Source organism: Primulina tabacum, chromosome 5 (assembly GCF_025594145.1).
Source record: "Primulina tabacum isolate GXHZ01 chromosome 5, ASM2559414v2, whole genome shotgun sequence".
In the NCBI taxonomy this organism is placed as follows: domain Eukaryota; kingdom Viridiplantae; phylum Streptophyta; class Magnoliopsida; order Lamiales; family Gesneriaceae; genus Primulina; species Primulina tabacum.
Genome location: NC_134554.1, coordinates 9,202,622 through 9,222,545, shown reverse-complemented (window position 1 = coordinate 9,222,545; position 19,924 = coordinate 9,202,622). Strand labels below are relative to the sequence as shown.

At 34.3% G+C, this 19,924-nt stretch overlaps 3 protein-coding genes and 2 long non-coding RNA genes across 12 annotated transcripts; 2 read left to right on the top strand and 3 right to left on the bottom strand.

Moving 5' to 3' along the window:
- Positions 1–1,475: 1,475 nt before the first annotated feature.
- Positions 1,476–7,288, bottom strand: LOC142546269 (uncharacterized). The gene is made up of 2 exons (XR_012820450.1): positions 7,086–7,288; positions 1,476–1,969 (listed from the first exon to the last, which is right to left on the bottom strand). It is a non-coding gene; the product is annotated as an uncharacterized LOC142546269 (long non-coding RNA).
- A 903-nt stretch (positions 7,289–8,191) lies between these two features.
- On the top strand, positions 8,192–8,871 carry LOC142546267 (2S seed storage albumin protein-like). The gene has a single exon (XM_075653899.1). It carries the CDS (start codon positions 8,222–8,224, stop codon positions 8,690–8,692), a length of 471 nt encoding a protein of 156 aa, XP_075510014.1. The 5' UTR covers positions 8,192–8,221; the 3' UTR covers positions 8,693–8,871.
- A 1,140-nt stretch (positions 8,872–10,011) lies between these two features.
- On the bottom strand, positions 10,012–14,735 carry LOC142546266 (protein CIA1-like). Of its 8 annotated transcripts, none has more exons than XR_012820446.1 (6): positions 14,525–14,735; positions 14,157–14,303; positions 13,567–13,633; positions 12,748–12,819; positions 11,955–12,017; positions 10,012–10,788 (listed from the first exon to the last, which is right to left on the bottom strand). XR_012820446.1 is itself a non-coding variant. In XM_075653897.1 (6 exons), exons 1-6 carry the CDS (start codon positions 13,901–13,903, stop codon positions 10,427–10,429), a joined length of 498 nt encoding a protein of 165 aa, XP_075510012.1. In that variant the 5' UTR covers positions 13,904–14,150; the 3' UTR covers positions 10,012–10,426. The 8 variants fall into 8 exon arrangements, 1 of the variants encoding a protein (XP_075510012.1); XM_075653897.1 differs by lacking the exons at positions 13,567–13,633; positions 14,157–14,303; positions 14,525–14,735 and adding exons at positions 11,760–11,829; positions 13,791–14,150 and having other exon boundaries at positions 10,012–10,522; positions 10,705–10,788; XR_012820447.1 differs by lacking the exon at positions 13,567–13,633 and having other exon boundaries at positions 10,478–10,522; positions 10,705–10,788; positions 14,525–14,734.
- LOC142546268 (uncharacterized) lies at positions 14,275–14,708 on the top strand. Its single transcript, XR_012820449.1, has 2 exons — positions 14,275–14,405; positions 14,436–14,708. It is a non-coding gene; the product is annotated as an uncharacterized LOC142546268 (long non-coding RNA).
- Positions 14,736–16,551: 1,816 nt separating the features above from the next.
- On the bottom strand, positions 16,552–19,345 carry LOC142546265 (iron-sulfur assembly protein IscA-like 2, mitochondrial). The gene is made up of 4 exons (XM_075653896.1): positions 19,024–19,345; positions 18,479–18,603; positions 18,230–18,338; positions 16,552–16,920 (listed from the first exon to the last, which is right to left on the bottom strand). Exons 1-4 carry the CDS (start codon positions 19,198–19,200, stop codon positions 16,858–16,860), a joined length of 474 nt encoding a protein of 157 aa, XP_075510011.1. The 5' UTR covers positions 19,201–19,345; the 3' UTR covers positions 16,552–16,857.
- Between the last annotated feature and the right edge of the window lie 579 nt (positions 19,346–19,924).

The following is a 19,924-nucleotide window of genomic DNA, read 5'->3' as shown; positions in this document are numbered from 1 at the left end:
TTATAGGTCAATAAAATATTATAAATTTTTATTATGTAGTGTAATAATTTTTTAAAAATTTTAATAAATATAATTTTAAATTTATGAGGTTTTGACTGGAATTCAAAAAATAAAATGAACGATGTTGTTAGTAATATAAAAAAATATGTTTTTAAAAAGTACAAATAAAAGGAAAAATAAATGGATGAGAAAAGAATGAAAATTTTAATTTTTGCATTGAGTATGTGAGTTTGTGAGATTTCTTAATTAAAATGTACATTCAAATCTTTAGGTTGAATCAAATACATTTTTTGACATTTTATTATTGTAATTTAGACTTTAATTCTTGTAATTAATAGAATTTCATGAAGCCATTAAAAATCTCTTGATATTTTGAATATCTATAGACTTTTGTAGAGTTTTTAAAAGTGAAGTTTGAATATCACATGACTTTTTAAAATTCTAAAAAGATTTACATTGAATATTACTAAACTTTTATAGAGTATATAAAAATCTATATTTAATATCTCTAGATAAATTTCATAAAAGTTATTAAAACTCTAAAACTAATACACCACTAACAGTCAATTTTATGATACAGATCTATAACCGACTCCATTCATGTTAAAAATATTATTTTTATTTTAAATATTGATAAATTTGATTTATCTTGAAAAAAAAAAAAGCATGAACGTCACAAAAAAGTTACTGAAAATTTAGTTATTTTGTCAGGAAACTAAAGTTAGAGCTCCTTGGTTTTGGTGTTTTACCATTTAAGCTCCTGACTATTTTTTAATAAAAAAAAATCGATAAATAATGTTGGAATCGTAACATAAATTTATAAATATTAATATCATCAATAAAATTTAATTAAGTATATTATTCATGAATATTTAAGAGACGAAAAGTAAACGCATGCAAATACTAAACTTTAATTTATGTTTTGATTTTAAAGTTCAAAACGCATGCAAAACCTAGGCTTCTTGAATTATTAAACGAATGCAAATACTAAACTTTAATATTATTATTGTTTTGATTTTAAAGTTCAAACGCATGCAAATACTAAACTTTAATTTATGTTTACAATTAGGGATACTCAATTAATAAAAAATTACGTTATTTATACATTCTACACAATCCCAAAACTAGGCTTGATTAATGATTCCAGTTTCTTATTTTTAAGAAACGTAACCATTTTTAAGAAACGTAGCCACAACAAAAGTGTATTCAATTTCGTTTTTTCTAAGACGATTTTGATAGTTCCAAGAGGAACAAGGGCTGGGATTTGGGGTAATCTCAAACAAAATATAATGGTAATAGATAATTTGATATGAAATGTCACCAAAAAAGCTTATATGTGTGAAGCAAGAAAGCATTCACGATTACTTTATTCTTACTCTTAATGTAAGTTTTTTCATTATTATGGAGTAAATAAAATGTTTGCAGAAAATTTAAAGAAACTTGCCCATATGTTGAACATATTGGAAACAAATGGCTTGTGAAAATAACCCTCAATTAAAGCATCAAATATTATTGTAAAATGTCACTTAGCATTACACAACGAATAAATAGAAATGAAAATATATCTTTTTGCAAATTCATTTGAACAATTTGAAGCAGCTAACCGCCATCATGAAAGGTTCCTCTCGTAGGTACTTCACCATTAAAGTTAAGATAGCTAATAAAACTTTGAAGTTTCACAGAGCGCGAAATCTTCGGTTTGGAAGCAACAGGATTGAAAGATAATTCCGATTAAATTCCGATTAAAACACTATATAACAACAGAACTAGCACTCGGGGTGAGTCTGAAGTAAGTATTTTAGAAGCAATGATGTCAGTTATGAGCAGTGTTGCTTACCTCAAATAAGCAAACAAAATGATACATCTTCCTGCCATGCACAACAGCATCGGGGTCACAATCAGTACTGAATGTGTTCATCATTAAATGACAGTCAAGTTTTCCTTTCTGGATCTCTGATTCGAATGTAACCTGTATGGAAACCAAATAAGTTCGATAATTTGAAAGACACATTCAACAACATAAAGATACAAGACAAGATACGGAAATAGCTAAAATGCCATAGCCAATGTGTAGGATTTCTTATAGCATCAATACTCAGTCTCTCTATCATCAAAGACCTTAAACGTGTCGACGATCAATAGAGGTAAAAAAGTCCCACATACAGATTAACCAATAAAAGGTAAATATGAATTTCAGGGTTATAAGCGATGAACAGAACTTGTCTAACAAAATTTAATCATCAACTATGTTGTTCCCGCACATTTATGTTTATTGATCCCAAGCACAATGGCAAGAAATCGATACTATTTATTCAATCTATGCAATGTTGTCAAAGTTATCAAAATGAAGTTATTACTGATTGCACACAGAAAGTCAAGAATAAAGAGTCATAATTCGCTATAATATTGTTAACATGCAAGTGTTCAAGCAAAACTTGAAATTCCTCACTGCTCATTCAGTGCCAAATATTTCTGACCAAATTACACGAGATTCCTTATTAACATCTTCAAATATAATCCACAATTACTTTTCACTCCAGCAGTTCGGCGCATTTAGAAAACTTATTCACAGGATGCTGGAAAAAGTATTTCAGGAGAAAAACCGAACAAGAGAGCCCAAAGAAAAAATTTAAAACCCCCAGAATAGTAGAATTTCTCTCTTGCCACCTCTTATACTAGCAACGAATTTCTACATCACCAGGTCAATGCAAGTTTTGGAGTTGTAGTGGAATTTTAGATTTTAAGGGGAAATTACATTTTTTGTCACGTAACTTACTCATTGTTCATTTTTTTATCACGACATCGGTCAATTTGCAGTCTTACTTCACTAACTTGCAGTTTTTTTTAAAAATAGTCATTTTTATCGGAGTGCTGACATGACATGTGATATATCAGTATTATCCATCGACATGCCAGCACTTTGATTAAAAAAACAAAAATAAAAAAAGTGTAAATTAGTATGTTAAGAACATAAATTGACTGACAACATAACTAAAAGTGAAAAACATGCAAGTTACGTGGTTTAGAACTCAAATTTTGTCCGCAAGCCAAGCAATCAACCAAGAAAAACGAGCAGTTTGGAAATAGAAGCCGAAGTTAAAAAAAGGACTTCACTAATATAGGCTTTTAAAGAGTTCTTCTAAAAAAAAGGCAAAATAAGTTTTTCCATTTGGATTCATTTCTCTTTTTTAAAAAAAATTAAGGTGAAAAAAAAAGAAGCAACGCTCACAAGTCATATTTTCTGGTTCCATGAAAAGTGCTTTTGAGTACTTCGTTAAAACTGTTTATTCACCCAAGCACCAATTTTTTTAAATAAAAAGTGCTTTTAGTTTAGATAGCTTCATTATCAAAACACACTCAAAATACCGTCAATATCTACCGAAAACCTCGATAATAAATAAATTTTATTGTGATATTTTTGTTTAGAGATAAATAAATTTCACACAACTATTTCTATTTCTAATGCATATTTAAATTGGTAACATATCATTTTTATTATTATATCTAATGACAACCTCAAATTTCATTCCAACGAATTGATCCTATTTGCAAACTAGCGTTGTTCTAATATGAGTTCACCTTAATCAGGTCATAGTGTCAAACCCTTTGACAACTAGGTTAGACAGCGTGACATACAAACTTTTTATGCTAATTAATGCAATCTCGAAAAGCTAACTATTTAAACCCATCCATCCCAGATTACGAGAATCACACAATTCTAACGCTAAAATAAGGTTACACACAAGCATTAGAACATAAAGAGAGGAGCGGAGCTCACGAGAATCTCCAATAGTGGTAGCTGGGGCAAATTTCCGAAGGCGACGTTCAAGCTCAACCAAAAACCCCTTCCCTTACTCTTTGATCAAAGGTATATCCCTATCTCCAAGTCTGATGATTCTAATGAATTTTGTAGATTTTTAATGGTCCACCCACAGGCGGCCAGAAACGTCGCGCCACATTGTATCTGGCTAATCTGGTTGGTGTGTTCCATGCTAGAGCGATGTGTAGATTTTAGGTTGCTGAGCATGTAAACACCAACCGATTTGCTACCGACTGGATTGTGTTTGGTGTGATGGGAGGTAGATGAAACGTGCCTCCGGTTACTGCCACTACTCACATCCTAGCGGCATCACTGATATATGATTTGGATAATTAATTCTAAATCTAGATTTCATTCTGTAAAAATTGTTCAAAAATATAGATTATAAATATCAGGAGTAAATTCGAGGTGGAAAAACACGTCAATAATGGCAGGAATTATTTAAAACCGCACAAAAGCTCCAAGTCCTAATTCAGTAGTAGTTCTCTTATCTAGGCCTATCGTGGTTCCAAAACCGATGGTTCCGGTTCCAATTCCAAAACTGATGGTTCCGGTTCCAATAAGGTGGATCAGGAACCCGAACTGTAAAACCTCGTTTTTGGTTTTTGAAACCGAAACCGAAACCGTTCGATTTTGGTCACGGTTTTTGAGAGACGGTTCCGGTTTATAATTTCAAAAAAACCATCGCCATGTCTACTCTTACAAATTTAAGAGAGGTATTTTAAAACCAAATACAGTTTAAAACGTAATTGTTCTCCATGAAGTATCCTAGCATAAGCAGTAGTTTCCCACCAGATTATAGCCCATGAGATGACACAGATGTCAGGCACAATCATAATGCCGCTCATGATCATAAGTTAAAACCAGACTCCAAAAGCACCACCATAATCCACAAAACCAAATCCACTCCCTTTTTTTCCTTTTTTCCAGCTGTATCCATGTGCTTCTTGAACTCACAAGTTCTGTGTTTATTGACAAACATATTGGGAGTTTTCAGGTTTGTTCCTTCTCTTATTACCAAAGATGCTGTGCATGAATCTGATTGTCATTTTGCCTTTTCATCTTTATATATTCATAGACTTTGTCATGGAAGAGGAACTTACGCTTCCCCAGCACAAAACCTAGGCCATGCAATGCATGGCAGCTACAGCGTCTAGATTAGCATGTGACAGAAAAAGATTCTAAAATCTACATTTCTGTTCTTCAAATCACAAAGTTTTAACGTCAAGTTTCCTGAATTTGTATTTTTTTTTATTTGCTTCAAATTCACACTTGAGTCAAGATCATGTTAAGTGAGAAATATCCAATAACCTTTAAAGTCCAATTTTAGGAACATGTCTTAGAATTTTCGGATGAATATGATGAAGGTGAGAGCAGTGGGAAAGCAAGGGGGCTGGGATTTGAACATTGTAGATGGAAAATGAAATCAAATAAACGGAATTGGTCTCAAGGGCTTAAAAAAATGTCAAATGGCATTTGATTCAAACTTCTCGATGCTGGTTTTTGGCACTTTTAGGAACAGTATCTAACATTTTCTCCGTCCTAATTCTTGATCAAAGATTTTTTAGGCAATATGATGAAAAAACTTTCTATCAACACTCTAGCACACAAGACCCGGAAACAGATGTGGCAATAAGCCTGATAATATGAACTGCTACAGATGTAATCCTTTATAAAATTGAGATAACAGTACTATCATTTATGTTATTTTGATGCAAAGGACTTTGAATCACAAAAAATGCAGAAAGTTCCTAATTGTTTTTTGCAAAAATTGCTTCTTTTTCCACAATCAATTTCATGAAGGCAGATAAAGGCATCATAAACACAAGCAGAAATGTGCCCTGGAACTTTAATTTCATACACAGCACTTTTTACATGATTATTACCTCATGTCCCTCATGGTTCTGGTTCCATAAATAAGGAATCGGAACTGAACTGTAAGTTCAATGTTTGGGTTCCGGTTTTTGAAAGTTGGTTCTGATTTTGGTTCCGCGGTTCCTGGGAACCATGGACGGGTCTACTGATAACTTTGAAAGATTAAAAGATGAAAGGTGGAGATCAGTCAATCTATATTATTGCATTTGCTTCTCTAAGACAAGCACAAACAATAGTTGATCTGATTGTCGTCCACATGACTAAGCAAGAAAAAATAGCAGTTAGCATGACTACATTTTTTCTCCACTATTTTTTAATATGTATAAGAAGCTTTCCCAATCAATAGTAATTAATGAAGGCATAGAATGCAATTAAGATCACTTCATTGATGTAAGTCGCTCACTTGATGTAATTAGATAACACTATTTGGTCTTGTTACTTAATATAGCATGTATGTTATGTGAAAATGCCACAAATTACAGATGGCCCACATACCCCTTGAAGGTAGAGGAGACGCAGAAAAGTTTTTTCTAAGGATGATGGTAGACGAGATCGAAAAGGAATACGCACCAGGATCAACATTCAGGCTAGAAAGCCAACTGAGTGTGAACAGGAAATTCCGAATTTTATTTGGCCCCATCTTTTCAGATCGTTATCTAAAGTCTAGATTGAAAAACCTCAGGAAGCGACATAAGGAGTTTTCAGAACTCTTGAACCGAGAAGGAATTATGTGGAACATGCAGCTCAATGCTGTTTATGGAAATGATACACTGCTGAAGGAAGAGTACAAGGTAAGTCTCTTCAATTCTTGATTTGTTTAGTTTTCTTCTTTAATTTGAAGTACACAGGACATGCTAATGGATTTAAACACCTCATTAACCTAAAATACATTATGATTTCTTTCCAGAATCGTTACAAGAGTGGTGTTTACATTGGAGAACCAAACTTCGAGCTGATGCGCCAAGTTTTCGAGAGTGGAGTTATTTTCGAGTAAATAAAAAATTGGGATATCCCTGTGATATTAGGTGGTAACATTAAATAAGCTTTCATACACTCAACAGTTCTCTTAAGTCTTAAGTTTCTTCAGTACTTGTAAACTTATTCGTCATTTGACCTGCGAATTTCTATTATGCAAAATTTGGTTTGTACTGTTAATGATGTCCATTGTTGTTTGCTTATTATGCGACTAAAATTGATTGATTCCTACAGACTCCTACTCGATTAAGGTATATCAATAAAATCAAAACTCTAGGTCAGCATTAGGTAGGTGATTTAATCGACAATCAAGTGTGCAATTAAATTACCAAAAGCAACCAAATTACATGACGGCAACACTTTTCCTCGTAGCAATAACAGGTGGTAAAAGTGGGCGATAATTGAAGGTGCGTACCGGCGTCTATGAAGCTACAGGAAAGGCCGCCGAATCGAAGTGGATCCCCCGAGTTTCATATGAGGTTGCATCGGAGCGACGAACGGTGGAGTCCATCCGCCTGCATCTCAGCTTCACTATTTGGTAATTAGTATATCTAAAGTACACCGATTTTCAGTACACCTCTTTATATGAGAGGAAAAAAAAACAAAATAAATGAATACTCAAAACACAAAATTTTGACCCTAATATATTATATTTACTAGAGTTGTTGTGAAACCATGACTATAATTTTTTTTATATATGAATACTCTTTGTTATAACAAATTATAAATTAAAAGTCACTTCTAAAATTTTTATGGTTACAAGCACATTTAAATGTCTCAAACCGATCCTAATATTTTTATTATTAATTGTTTTTTATTTAAATAGTTTAAAACTTTTCAGTCAATATTGCATTTCAAGCGAGTAAATTTCAATGCAGATGAAGCATTTTATTAGAGAATTTCCTACATAAAGGTATAATCAATGTTATTAGGATTGGTTTGAGACATTTAAAATGTGTTTTATTTATGGTTGAGTTCCTGGTGGGCTTATCCTCGATAAATAATTAAATACAGGGCTAAGGAATTAGACAGAGATTGGGCTGGATCATGAAATTGTGCTTGGGCCTCCAATTGGGTATTTTTGTTCATTATGTCAAGATTTAAGTTGGCGCTTACGCACTTAAGGGAGATACTTGCTGAATTATCCAAATTTCTTTGGTTTTGAGAATCATGATACAAAGTAGCTAAACCAGTAACACGCGATGTATGCATACATATATGTATATATAGTTAGACATGGTTTCGGTTTCTTGTATATATATATACATCGCCATTCGACGTGCTTTAATTCCAACGCGTGAAAGCCATGCAAGCGAGACGTGGAAGATCGAAAACGCCACTAATCATATTCCATACACCTCTAATTTCAACACGTGAAGGCCATGCAAGCGGGACGTGGAAACTCGAGAACGCTACCTAAACCCTTTCTGCATAAATCCATCCACCTTTCTTTCATCACGCAACACGTAAAAAGCCCATGCAAACCCACGAAAACCACTATATATAAAATCCCCCTTTCACGACGAACAAATACACAATCAAATCCCAAGCATGGCGAAGAATCTTGCACTCGCGGCAGCTCTCCTTGTGGCTATGGTATCCCTGGCCGCGGCCAACACCTACACCACCACTGTCAGCACCACCACCATCGATGATGAAGACAACCAAGGGCGGCAGGAGTGCCAACAGCAGGTGCAGGGCCGCCAGTTCCGCTCCTGCCAAAGGTACTTCCAACAAGGAAGGGAAGGAGGCCGATTCGACTCCGTAGATGGAGAACTCCTCCTGGCCTTGAACCGCGGCAAGCAGAGCGGATCCCTGAAGGAGTGCTGCAATGAACTCCGGAATGTGAACGAGGATTGCCGCTGCGAAGCCATCAGGCAGGTGGTGAAGGAGCAACAGCAAGGGGGGCGCGGCTATCAAGGCGAGGAAATCCAGGAGGTGTACGAGAAAGCAAGAGAACTTCCCCGCAGATGCCAGTTCACGCGCCCTCAGCAATGCCAATTGAACGCTGTGTTTGTGTAGAATCAAGGCGGAGAGAGCAGCTAGGTTAGCAGCTCTTCCGGTGGAGAGATTTTGTGCTAGCTAGAACGTGCCGATTTTGTGTGATAATAATATCGGTATGAAATAAAAGTGAGTCGTTTGTAAATTAAATAAACTAGCTTATGATCTAAATCAAGTCATTTACTGGTTTTAGCTATTGATTTTTGGGTATAAAACAAATCAGACAAAATATGATATATATTAAATGTACACCCACATAGATATAGATATCTCAGAAACTTCTTCGAGGATATGTTTGCATATCCATGATTTGAATCTCGTCACTCATGGACTGGGGCTAAGAAAAAAATCATGTGTACCACCAGGTGCTACTCATCTTTTCTTTTTCTTTTTTTTCTTTTTTTTTTTTACCGAAGACTCAAAATCTATCCATTTTTTATGATACCATTCGTCCAATCTGTAGCACCCTATGGAAATTCCTAACACCGATGTTGGACAAAATATCTTCTCCCGGCTCAGCATCCAATTTCAACAAAGTCAGGCATCTCGTTGAGAACGACTCAATTCACTCCTATCGGCCCAAAGTTCCACACACCAATATCGACCTCACAATACATCCACCAAAAATCACAATCCCTTTCCCAAAAAATAAATGCTTCCATTGATTCAGTTGCTTTCTCGAGACATTGCACCAAATATCGTTGGATGCATTAAAACAAATATGTATCTTTACCCCAGCATGATTTAATCTAAACCACTTGATATGGATCTACTGATACACGTGACAACGAAAACTCAGGAACAAGAATCTGAATCTCACAACAAAATACAGTCCGGGTTGTCACATACCTTGTAAACCAAATCACTTTCCGAGAAAACAACGCTTTCCCCATCTTTCATCTCCTTTTCCTTCCATTCTCATTTCCTACACTATAAATAGGAGCAGAGAAGCATTCCGGAAATGGAGTAGATAGAAACAATTGGCGTGAGAATAAATCTGCTTACTTCAATTATCAATTCATATTCTCTACCATGCTTCCGCGGAATCCAGAGACGGAACCAAAGGAGAGGAAGCTAGAAGAGGGATCAGCATGGGAGATATTGAAGAGAAACGGGGTGGAGGTGGTGGGTCGGGTTCATGTACCGGAGATATGGGGACAGGAGGATTTGCTCAAAGATTGGATTGATTGCAAGGCATTTGACTCCATGCCGGGGGACAAAGCTGTTGTTTCCCCAAGAGCGGCCTTGGTGGGAGAAAGAGGAAGAGTCAATTCAAAATGCAGTGAAGAACGGTTGACGATGATAGGCTAAAGGTTTTGTGTTTCTTCTAGAATTGTATCTCCTGCTGTAAAAATATATTCACTTTACTGTAGTACTAGTATCTGTATTTTTCGGACAGTTCTTATAAATACGTTTCTCTGGTCTTGATAAGTGACACCATTCAATTTTTGTTCTAAAAAAACCAACCTTGGGAGAGCTCTAAAGGGGAAATCTAAGAAGATCAAGTCTAGGAAATTAACTACTCAATCCCTGATATAGAGTGGGATTTGGGATTCTTCAGTTAAGGACACTAGCATCGCGCAGGAAAGAAAATTGGGTCGGGTAACTTCATATGATTCTGAAATTTCTTATTGATAAAAATTTACATCGACTTTGCTGTTCCTTTTATGTACACATAAATTATGCAAATGATGATACTTCCAAAACATGACAATATAATTAGCAAAGGCATTTGCTAATTGAACGTGCATAGAACTATGGAAGCAAATTTTTCTGATCGGGTGAAGCGGTTGTTAAGTCCCATATCTTGACAGTGCCATCATCACTTGCAGAGGCAAGACACTTGTTTTCCTGTTTCGTTGTGATGAAGAAAATATATTGTTGGTTAACTGTCTACATGAAAAAAGACCGGAGTAAGCAAACACCAACCATAGAGATTCCAATTCGGTTGTTACTTCATGAACAAACCTCTATAGGAGTGAGTGATTGGATACTCATGTATAGACAAATCCCCAATCCACTTTCAAAATTACCTTCGAACTCCACTGCACAGCATTCACATCCATGTCACGAGCTTTCTCTTTCTTTAGTAGCCGTTTGTATGTAGGTCCACCAACCTGTAGTACCACACAAAAACAAAATGGATGCATGAAAGTAACACCCATACAACGTCAAGATGAACTTGAACAAATAATGTTAAGAAGCATAGTGCATAGACCAGAGTCTCAAGCAGTTGCTCACTGAAATCATACGAGTTAGACAAGTTACGTAAGTTATTTTATTAGCCCACCCTTCAGATATATTTTCATAAGAGTATATTCAATGGCAGTGCCATTCTGGTATGACAAGAAAACAAAGCATGGTAAAGTAACAAGTCAAAGCTCACATGATTAGACATACGGGCTTAACAGACAGACAATCATGTCAATGCCTTTCAAGGCAATCCAACTTTTCCTTGAGTTAATCTTCAACAATACTGGTTTTGCAGTATATTTGAAAAGGCACACATGCAACTAGTGATATCATCTAGCCTTACCTATTCAATTAGCACTCAATCTGATTCAGTTTTTCTTTAATAAACTAAAAAACTAGTCATCTACTCCATTCTAAAGGTGTGAGATGAAAGGGTAATGCCATAAAGTAGTAGAACTACGAGAAATTTCATTGCGACAATGTAACCTGTGACCGCAACAGGGGCTGAAATCAGTGGAAAGATTTGGCAAGGAACTTAGGTTGGCGAATAACAGGCAACATCTCCAACCAAGAACTTAAATCTTCTCAACAAACATAACAACAAAGGTGAGGACAGCTTGAAAAAAAAAAGACCACGATTTGTGTATATCTTGGAAGGACCATAACGATGACAAAGGTGGAGATTGTTAACACAGGTCTTAGAAGGACTCGAGGCATAGAAAAAAAATGAAATTTACACCAAGGTGATGTATCGGAATGCAGATGCCAAAATTGCTATAAATGTGAGCAGAAGATAACGAAAGGTATTATGCAATCTCATCATGAAAATGAGTGTGCCAAAAAATGAATACAATAGAGAACCCATCCAGTGAAAAAGTATGACTTTTGTTAATACCATGCCATCTTCACTTCCAACAAATAAACGGATAGCACCATAAGCAGATCCAGTGCAAATTATTTCCTCCCTCTCATATTCCAGCTCAAAATGTGAATGCAAAAGGAGATAAAAAATATGACAATATAGAACGCAAACATTACCCATTTTTTTAAAACAAGGCAATGGGAGTAAAAATAGAGAAGAATTTGCTACCTTGACCAATGGACAGAAAAAATTGTTTGGTCATGATAACCTGATAGAGTAGAAATATGCGTCCTGGCAAAAAAAAAACATAAAAAATGTTAATTCAACTCCATATTATGATTTGAATTCGAACAACCTGATTAAACATAATTTATAAAATTTGTCAAAATCTTTGAACCTTTTATTATTAAATAATGTTGTATTCTTATAATAAAATCTTATAAAAAAAGAATCAGTGGTTACATTTTTCCATGAACAAATCAATTTAAATTTTTTATTCCAATCTTCATAAGTTTAGACTCATCTTCTTTCGGTTTGTTACTTCATCAATAAGGTCAATGAAAATGACGTTACTTCACATAATTCTACCATATTATATACATTTCACAATCCACGAGGTATATTACACGTCTCTTCCTTTTTGTTAGTGGAACTGTGTGCTTGACAAATATTTGTGAGCGAAAAAGCAAACAAATGGCATCTGTTTTCCCCTATGAGAATCGACCAACATTCTCACATTTCATAAAAGAACAAAATATCATTGACTCATAATCAATTGGAATTCGTCACGTTAATGGTTGTATCATCAACGTAACAGACATTAATTTCATATTTTTCTTCATCAACATTTTCTTGATTGGGAATTTATGGGCAGAAGTAAATTAAATGAAACATGAGACTACTTGATTCAAACCTTGTCTGTCATCCAAATCAAGAAACAAAAAGAACAAACCCGAAAATAAACTATAAGAAAATCTATCAAAAAAGAAGGATCAAGCACAAATGTTCATGCATTGCTCACCAAGGGGCATTTCCATTGCCGGACTGCAGTTGTATGATGTCAGTGCCCCATATTTTAGTAGTTAGATCATCACTGCAAAAGAAAAAATTTACTGCATTATACCTAGCCTCACAATTATTCCATTGTACTGTCATTGAAACATATTTCGTGATGACACTACTCATAAGACTCGACTTACATGCGGTTAATTGAATGTTACGGTCATAAAATATGCAAACAGAAAATGAAAAGATAATGCCCAGACTGTAGATGTGGCAACTAAAAGGACAAAAAACAAAGGTGTTACATTTTACGAGAATCTTAAAGAATCTCAATTTATTGATCCAATGTCAAAAGTAAAGCTTACTCATTAAATGAAGAAAAGCTTACAGCACAGAACAAAGCACGTAATCATAAGACAACTATAAAGGAAAGTGAAACGAAGCAGATTTGAACTCCTTACTTTGACAGAGTGACAATTGGGCTACTTGAATTCAGGTCAATGATAATAAAAAAAACTTGGTATAACAGTTCGATCTGTGGTAAGCTTCGTAGAATGATCAGTGAACAAACTAACACCTGAAATCTTTACCGAAACTTTTACTTGCTTCAATTGTTGAGTCTTAGGAGCATGACTCGCCCATTTAGAAATGATTATTCATTATTACACAAATCAACAGCATTTAAAACTAGGAATTATTTATACCGCGTACAATAGGTCCGGTGATATAGCATAATGAAAAGGTTGCAAAATATCCAATAATAATAATAATGGACCACAGATTGCCATTGTTGTTTTAAGGCCATTGACGTATACAAACACGGACAGTCAAAAACTACCTGTTTAATTCACCTAAATTTTGAACACAGTGCACCAATCATCACTGTCCCAATCCTCTGCCCAAACCTACAGCAGTTTAACGAGTCTGATACATTTTTTAGATTAAATTTAAACAGAAAGAAGGCTAACCAACTGCCATAAACAAGCAGACAGTTTTACAAGGATTAACAGATGCTTGAATATCCTAAACATTGCCAGCTTTCTTATTTTACATTCACAGTACCTTAATCCTATTGTCATAGCTACATGAAAACAGAATATCCATTGTTGGATGCCATTGGACCATTTTAACCTCATGTGTATGTCTTTGCAGCACATAAACAACTTCAAACTCATTATGTGGTATACTTCTCATATCCTGACCGATTTGTCTCGCCCACAAGTCGCGAACAATGAGCCACATGCATTCCAAGAGACATTTTTAACTTCGTTTTCATGACTGTGGACATCAATTTACCATTTTTATACATCAATTTCAGAAAAAGCGAACATATTAAAGACCAAATATTATAATTGCCACTCAATCGAATCACACAACAAAACTCCACCACCAAAATTATTCTTACTTGATCACATCATATACAAATACCTCTAAAGTGGACACACATTCGAAATCACCTCCAACGTCTTCCTATATGGCTTTGGTGGCATCAAAGCTAGCCGTAGCCAATAATTTACCAAATGGTGACCACGCACATGATCTAACGGTCCTGGTGTGCGTCTCCTCCAACAGTGCCTGCATCAGATCAGTATTAACGCCAAAATAAAACAAAATCCAATAAAGTTTCTTTCACATTTTTGTCCATGTTATTAAGCTGCGTAATAAAATTTAGCACTTGTGATGTGCGAAATTCACGATAAGGAAGAGACGAAGTATCATTGAATTCATTTTCTCTTACACACAGCGGAATTATAAATCTCCAGAATTGAAATAAATTCGTAAAGCTAAAGTAAGACCTGCGGGGACGCCGTCCATTCCGGTGGGCGGTTTCCAGGCAAGGCTCCAAACCCTATCGGTGTGGCCTTCGAGTTTCTGAATTTCTTTCAGCTCGAAATTCTTGTAACTGAAATTCATCATCATGCAAATTATACTAGAGATCAGTGTGGTGGACTCGAGAAAGGTATGATCTTTACTCTTCAATCAGGGATCTCTTGGTATTAATCATGTTATAAACTTGTGCCATATTAAAATTTTGTAATAAATATTTTTTTGTGTGAAAATTTTAGATATTATATTAATATTAAAATTATAAAAATAGTTTTGCATAATAATTTTTATGTTATTATGATATGATTATTTAAAATATAGATAAGATTTAAAAAATATATTTTTTAAGTATATTAGATATAGAATACACAATATTAATATACTTTCTATGATTTTTTAATTAAACAAAAAGCAATTTTCGTAATTCGAGATGAATATTTTTATTTTTGTTTATCAAAAAACATACATAAATATATTTATTACAAGCCTTTCAACTTAAATAATAATGATGATGATTACGATGATAGTATAGATTTGGGATTATTACATCCTATCCTGCAGGGTACATCCAAGGGCCGGAATTTTTTCTGGCCCAATTTTTTTTTTTTTAATTTTTTTTTATCATGAAGTGGAATCCCAACCATTTATATGGGGTGTAGGCACTGCCCCACACCCAAGATCGAACGAACCATAGATTTGTATTTAAACATTATATTGTTTTAGATTTCAAACTAAATTGGAAAGAAAATATTACCTTTAAAAAATAAGGATTACAAAGTATTAAAATAGATTATTATTTTAAATTAAAAATAATTAAAAATAGTATCATTTTTTAAAAGTGTCACTTTTCGGACTGAAAAATAAGCGCAACTGCACAATGAACTTTTGTTCAATTCATATTTCTCTCTGTTTTACGAAAATGATAACTCAAATTCTTATAAGAATTCATTATAATTCATTGTAGTTAATATCACATGACTAAAAGTGTTGCGTTGAAATGCTTAGAGACCAAAATTGTTTTGGTATAAAAATATGATATTAAAAGTATACTTTTCCGATAATTTTTTATATTAGTGAATTTAACATTATAGAGTTTGATTTTAATATTAAAAAGAGGGATATCAGTATCCAACTAAAAAATGAGACTAATTTTTAAATTCTTAATTATATAGCAAGTGTAACTAAATTTTGATTTCATATGGTTTTTTTCCTAGCTATTATTTGGCAGCACAAAACGATCGATCATCCTTAGTATTCAATTAAAGTTAATTAAATACATCTAGTTTATTTTGGAAAACAATTCCATTATTATAAGAATCGCATAACAAATAGTTTCAAATCACTCCATCCAAATCATATCCATCGATTCGATCAAATCCAAAAATATTTCTAAAATTTTCTCATAAATTTTTAAAAATAAAAAATAATCTTCTCACCAACTATAATATTCACCTATCATGTCTCATCTCATCCCTGCCAATTAATTTCCTCGGGACTCTCGTGGCTCTTCCAAAATACCACTTAAGATGGCTAAGATCTTTTTTGCCATGTAGGGTCGGTTGTGGTGAAACGAAGCTTATGATTGTTATTCAGCATACAATTTTCTAAATATACTACACAGAGTGAAATAAACATCATGTATTAATAAAAACTGGATCGTTAAACAAATTGAAATCATTACTTACATGGAATATATGTGTAAATCATATCATACGCCAATGAACACCTAATACTTATGCTGAATTGAACTGTCCAAAAACTTCTTATTCCTAGTAACTTATTGGTTGCAATCATCAAGTGCTAAACTAGTCTGCTTATCTATTTTATTTTTCATTTGTGAGGCCACCCTTTACCGTAATGTGAAGTTATTTGTTAATTCATTTCGGCCAAAACTACCATATTTTTAGCATATACTAGGCCACAGATATATGAAAAAGAAAGCACTTTTTTACAAGTATATAATTGCATGCAAGGAAAATTTAACTACACCGTGAGCAAAGAAAGGCTTGAGCTTGCCATATTCTATAGAACCTTAGCACCACACATACCCTAAGCACCTTTCTTTTTTGCACAAAGGAAGTTGTTCGTACAAATGCTTCAATGTGTTGAGGCAGATCTATTTCATCACATGCGAAATAACTCATTAAAAGAATACCCGCGCCAGTTCTTGCTGTGTATACAACAAAAAATCAGCATATAAATGAATTGCTTTATAGGTATGCGAAGCATCCAAGTAGATTAGCCATTGAAGTTTTATGGTAGATCTCCTGCATCTATCGGGATCATGGAAATGATAAAACTACTACTTTGTCATGAATGAACTTTTACAGCTGCAGCCGCCCACTGCACTTGGATTTTTTGATACCTGAATATAAAGAAATTCATCATGGGGTTGGCTAAATATGGCTACTCATAGCTACAAACAAAAATTTTCAATGCATTCAACTTCCATTTCAACACTTAATAAATGAATTATTCACGAGGAAAACAGGCAAAGTTACAAAGATGCGGTAAAACTCGAAGTTTCAAGAGGACTGCAAGAAGTTATAGGTTGACGAAGCGTATGATGTAGATCCTCATTAATCCAGGACCTTTGATTGGTACTCTTATAATATCTCGATCATGAACCAAATACATCACGGTTGCATGAGTATTACGAGAACACCCACAACGGTTCCACAATACAATAACCCTTTTTGTGAATGTAGAGACAGAACCATTTCAAGTCGGATTCCTAATAAATACCAATCCCTAATAGAAAAAAATTCATTCAAATTAATGAATATCTTATCTTGTCATGTGATCGGGTCAAAGCCCACATAGGCGACTTAGTACATCATAGGTAAAGCTGTAAAGACAACCAAGTTAAAATTGATTGCAAATTTCTTCAAGTTTCTGTCACGGTAAAAGAAACGGAAGTGTGACTTATTCCAACATGAACACTAAAAGGAATGAGACCCCAGATTTATACTAATTAATAGTCTCATGCTTACATAACCATTCCAACGTAAATTTTACCACTAATACACTTCTAACAACATAAAATTACAAGGTTGCCACAATACTAGTGATATTGGAACCTAATTGGTTTACCCATAGCACGAAGATAAACCAAGATGTAGACTCAAGGAGATTGCAATCATCAATATTTCAGATATTTTCTTTCAGCAATACAGTCTGAATAGGAGACTTCTTACTGAATAGGAGACTTCTTACACTACTATCGGTGACTTTTTGTTCATCTTGTGAATGAGTAGTATCCAGGACCCATAAGCACTAAATTTTTGGCCCATTTTATTCGACCTCTATAAGTAAGTTTGAGGTCATATAAGAAGTGGCAGTACAAGCAAGTCAGAAATTCAGAAGTTAACATCTAACATACTGAAAGGAAACAGGCTCAGCAAAAAGGCACAACCAAGAATGTTAATCCTGATAATCCTTGAAAAAAAAAAGGAAAAAAGAATGTCCATCATGCTGATGTAAGATGACTATGGGCGATCTTCATAGCCGTTGAATGTTATTTCTTCTGTTATCCAAAGGAATCGATATATTTAATCGCTCGGGCATGTAACAGCAAAAAAACTTATATTTTTTGCAAAATAACTATGATGAACGGATACAGCTGACGGAGCTATAATTAAATAAAGTTAAGGCCCCAGTCATATTGAACGGACCTGAAAAGCAGAACGGATCAGCTCCTCTGCAAAATCAACGGTTGCACCCTTAACAAATCCGTGGGAAATCTTGTCAATAACAACTTTAACTCCATCCTGCTCAAAAACCCTGCAAAAATTCAGAATTGAAAGACATTTTCTTAGAGGAACTACACCAAATATTATCAGAATATCTAATTTACTCGAACATATTTGATGTACAACGACAACAAAACTACCCATCACATGATACTGGAGAGCAAATAGCACCTGTCATCACCACTGATTGTGTCGTCAAGTGAAAATTTATACTGGAAACCAGAGCAACCTCCAGCTTCTATGCTCAAGCGCAACAACTTCTCATGGCCCTCATCGGCTTGCAACTCTTTCATTCTCTACACAACATTAGCAAATGAGTTGGGCTTTCATCCAACACAAAGATTGTCCAAAACTTGCTCAAGAACGTAAATTATACACACAAAAGCATGTCCTGACAAATCTATAAATAAAAGTACAATAAAAGCATGATGAAAATGAAAAAAAAAAACATTCGTATATCACTCCATCACGGCATCACCTTAACCTGAAAATAAGAGTCTTAAAGCATCAATCTCTCAATCGAATCAATCTCTCTTCTCAATCCCGAAGCTCATGACAAACCAACATCTTAAATTTCCACACCTCAATCAATTCAACCCGCAGCGAGAATGCAAATCAAATAATGATATACCCGTCAAACCCAGACGCATAAGAAAACACAAACAATGGCGTAAATTCATCCGTCCCGTAAAAACAAAAGGCTAACGGAAGAGTACCCGAACACAGCTGTCTGTCAAATGAAGATCATCAGGAGATTCCGATGGAGATTCTGGAGACAAAGTCCGAGATTCTCGGAGGGCGGTGGATGAGCTAAGAAGCCGATAATTCCGACGAAGCCGAGCCGAGATGTAGGGTGAGAGCCGAGAAATCAGCGAACGCGGCGTGGTTGCCATAGCTCTATCTTCCTCCGATTATACTACCTACGTATCAATCAATTGAAGAAATGGGAATTGAAGAAAATATTATGTTCGGCTGGCGTCTGCTCAACACACCTTCGGTTGACCCATTTAACCGACCCTTCTCAAGAATTGGGCTTATTAATGGGGGTAGACTAGAGAATATTATTCATTTATTTTGTGCAAAACTCGGTATCATAAATCTAATGATAGACACGTCGATTAAATATAAATCAAATCGATATATATTATATGATATTATTTATGGCATAATTTAAAAAAATATATTTTTGACATAAAAAATAAAATTCTAATAAACATAAAACACGACGAAACAATATGATCAAACTTTAAGCTTTGCAAAATTAAGTGAGTTTAGAATGAGATTAAGCGTGAATTTTTTTTAAAAGTTTTATTATAATTTTAATTATAATTATATTAAGTTGATAAATTTATTAAATAACATATAGACATACAAATGTTAAGAATAAATGTTTACATTTCAAGTTATAAAAAATAAAATTCCAAAATCAAAAATTACATGAAGTAAAACGTTTATATTAAGTCAAGTGTCCTCTTTTAATTGCAAAGAAAAGTATAGATTAAATATTTGTTTATTAAAATAAAATTTAATGGTTAACATATGTGATACTCTATGGATGGGTCCACCATCTCTGGCCTATCCTTAGCCCAAATAGAAGACAAGCCCATCAAGGGCCCA